General features: G+C 37.3%; 1 protein-coding gene across 1 annotated transcript; it reads left to right on the top strand.

Moving 5' to 3' along the window:
- LOC107634006 lies at positions 1317–2003 on the top strand. The gene has a single exon (XM_016337587.1). It carries the CDS (start codon positions 1317–1319, stop codon positions 2001–2003), a length of 687 nt encoding a protein of 228 aa, XP_016193073.1.

The following is a 3286-nucleotide window of genomic DNA, read 5'->3' as shown; positions in this document are numbered from 1 at the left end:
TATATGGAAGACAAAATTGAACAATTTGCACCATATGCCATGTAGCAAGCTAGCACTTGATGACCCCCTTCACCTATCATTAATAAATGAGCCCCATAATATAAACATCACTTATGCCGTATTAGGGAGGGTACGTATAATACATACAAGAGAGGAATAAGACTACTCATGTTTTCTTTTCTTTAAGTAATTTTCTTCATTAGGCCCTAAAACCAATTAATAGAGAAATAGAAGCGGTTGCATTCAGCCAGTAGTGGAAAATAATGAATAACGACTAATAAAAGAGGAACAAAAAGGAATAATGCCAAACTCAGCATTTATGCTGTAAAGCAAGTGTATGCCGCCATGGACCTGGCTATCTTTATTTATTTATGTATTTTTGTTCTTTTTTATTTCTTCAAACATGCATGGTGTGGTCATCGATGGCGCTCAACCATGTCATGCTTATATTATAATGATAAGTGCTGTATTGCTTTCTAGCTACTTTCACTTCTTCCTCATGTATGATAATAAAAAATAAAAACTACGTGTAGTTATTTTTATTTAGCTAAATTTATTAAATTATTTAATAATTTTTAACTTTTTTTTATAGATATAGAGACATAAAGTTCTAAAAAAAACTAGATAGATATTATCTTAAAAAAAGCAGTTTCAATAAAATCTATATGAAAATTTAAAGAAATACATGAGGGAATAGAGAAAAAAATGACATCCCAACTGAAACGCATGCTCTTGCCATGTCAATCTATCTGCATAAGCATTCATTTTTCAGAATTTATGAGTAATGTTTCAATTGTTTAGTCTACTGTAACGATATTTAATAGCTAAAACTAATGCTCTTGTAGAGTGCAACTCGATGGTTCCTTAAAGACAGAGACTTACTACTACTTTAGAATCTACCTACATGCAAACATTCATGTATCCAAGGTTTAGAGTTAACTCTAACCCTAACAGAATAGCTTAGAGTGTATTATGGACCATCTAAGTTAATTAGTCACTAGTCTAACCAATAGTCAGTCACTCATGTAACTTAGTTAGTTAGCTTTTCTTCAATATAATTGATTAGTTAGTTAGAGTACCCTTCCCTCATTAAGCAGTTAGACCCTTATATGTTATGTACATGAATATATATCCCATCTGTAACAGAATTAATCAATGAGATCACTCATTTTCTCTCTGCATTTGCATGTTATAACATGGTATCAGAAGTGAATTCTCTTCACGATTCTGCTACACTTTTCTTCTCCTGGTGATTTTTCGGAAAAATTTTTTGATTTTCTTGCCTCTTTTTTCTTCTCCTTCCTTTCTTTTTCAAGATGTTTGCTTCACCGATTCCAATCAAGATGTCCACAATCTTTGAATCGAATCCCTCCCAAGGCAACTTGACCTCTCCGGCACGGTCTTTGCCGATTTCTCAGCCGCTCCAAAAAGACAATTATGGTTCGTGGTGCAGATCGATGCATCTTGCATTGAGTGGCAAACGCAAGATTGGCTTCATTGATGGTTTTTTGCAGAAACCAGATCCAACTGTTCATCTCGTGCTTGCAGAATGCACCAACGACATCGTCACGACGTGGTTGTTAAACTCGATCTCCAAGGACATTGTCACGAGCGTGATCTACGCGGGTTCAACTGCTCTCCTTTGGCAGGACCTGGAGACTCGTTTCTCTCAAAGCAATGCACCTCGTATCTTTGAGCTGAAACGATCTCTCATGTCACTGACCCAAGGCTCTCTCTCTGTTTCACAATATTTCACAAAGTTGAAGATCCTTTGGGAAGAACTCAATACCTTCAAGCCTCTGGTCTCGTGCTCCTGCGGTGGTGTTAAATCGATTCAAACCTACCTCGATCAAGAATATGTCATGCTGTTCCTCATGGGGCTCAATAAAAATTTGGCAAATGTTAGAAGCCAAATCTTGTTATCAGATCCCCTTCCTTCAATTGACAAAGTTTTCTCTCTGGTCTTGCAAGAAGAGAAACAATGTGCACTTACTTCTCCTTAACCTAGCCAGCACATGGTATTCGCAGTCAAGTAGTCTCCGAAGTTCTCTCTGCATCAAAATTCGAAGCCAAAGGGTAAGAAAGATCGTCTAACTTGCTCTCAATGTGGACTCATGGGACACACTGAAGACAAGTGTTATCGCCTTCATGGCTATCCACCAGGCTATCTGCAAAACAAGACTCCCAAGCCTTAGGTGCATCATGTGGCTCAAGTGAATCATGCTCAAGAAGTGCAAGATTCATCAGTCACCTCTCCCTTCTCTCTCATGGCAGCTCAATACAACCAATTGATGGCTCTTCTTCAACCATAGCAAGCTGTTCAAGACATTGAACCTGAGATATGTGCAGGTGAAGTGTTCTCTTCTTGTTACATGAACCAAAAGGCAATTCCAATTGTCTGGATTGTTGATTCAGGTGCTACCACCCACATCACCAACTCCTTTAATTCTCTAATTGAGCCAAAATCATTATCTAACCACTTTGTTGCTTTATCTGATCATACCAAAATCCGTGCATTAGCCATTAGTAATGTTGTCCTCAACCCTCTTTAACACTTGTTAATGTCATATTCATTCCATCCTTTAGAGTCAATTTGATTTCGGTTAGTTCCCTTCTAAAATTGTCAAATTGTAGTGTCCATCTTTCTGACCTATCATTTGTGATATAGAAGAAGAACTCCAAGCAAGTGATTGGCAGAGGTGATGAAGTTGATGATCTGTTTGTTCTACAATCACCACCCTTAATGCATGCTCCCTCTCTTGATGTTGATAATTGTCATTTAGTTTTTTCTGTTAGTAGCTCTACTTGACATGCAAGATTAGGTCATACGTCTGAAAAAGTCTTCAATAGGTTGAATTCTATTTTGTCTTCAACACCCTTAAAATTCAATCACTCCAATTGTGATGTGTGTCCATTAGCCAAACTTAGGCGTTTATCCTTTCAATCAAATAATACCTTTTGTTCTTCCATTTTTGATTTGGTTCATTGTGATATTTGGGGGCCTTATCGTGTCTCTACATATAATAATATGAGATTTTTTCTTACTGTTGTGGATGATCACTCTAGATTCACATGGACCTTCTTGTTGAAACATAAATCTGATGCTGCTAATACTCTTATCAATTTCTTCAATATGGTTGAGACTCAATTTAAGACCAGGGTGAAGCAAATGCGATCGGACAATACAGGTGAACTTTCCCTCACCGAATACCTCAATTCGAAAGGGATAGTGCATCAATTCTTATGTGTCGAAAGGCCTGAGCAGAACTTCGTAGTTGAACGAAAA

Source organism: Arachis ipaensis, chromosome B03 (genome assembly GCF_000816755.2).
Source record: "Arachis ipaensis cultivar K30076 chromosome B03, Araip1.1, whole genome shotgun sequence".
NCBI lineage: Eukaryota > Viridiplantae > Streptophyta > Magnoliopsida > Fabales > Fabaceae > Arachis > Arachis ipaensis.
The sequence above is the reverse complement of the archived record's forward strand: the minus strand, read 5'-3'. Positions and strand labels throughout refer to the sequence as shown.

Bases quoted from the DNA above. Each gene is read 5' to 3' on its own strand.
- LOC107634006 (XM_016337587.1), top strand. From the start codon at position 1,317: ATGTTTGCTTCACCGATTCCAATCAAGATGTCCACAATCTTTGAATCG.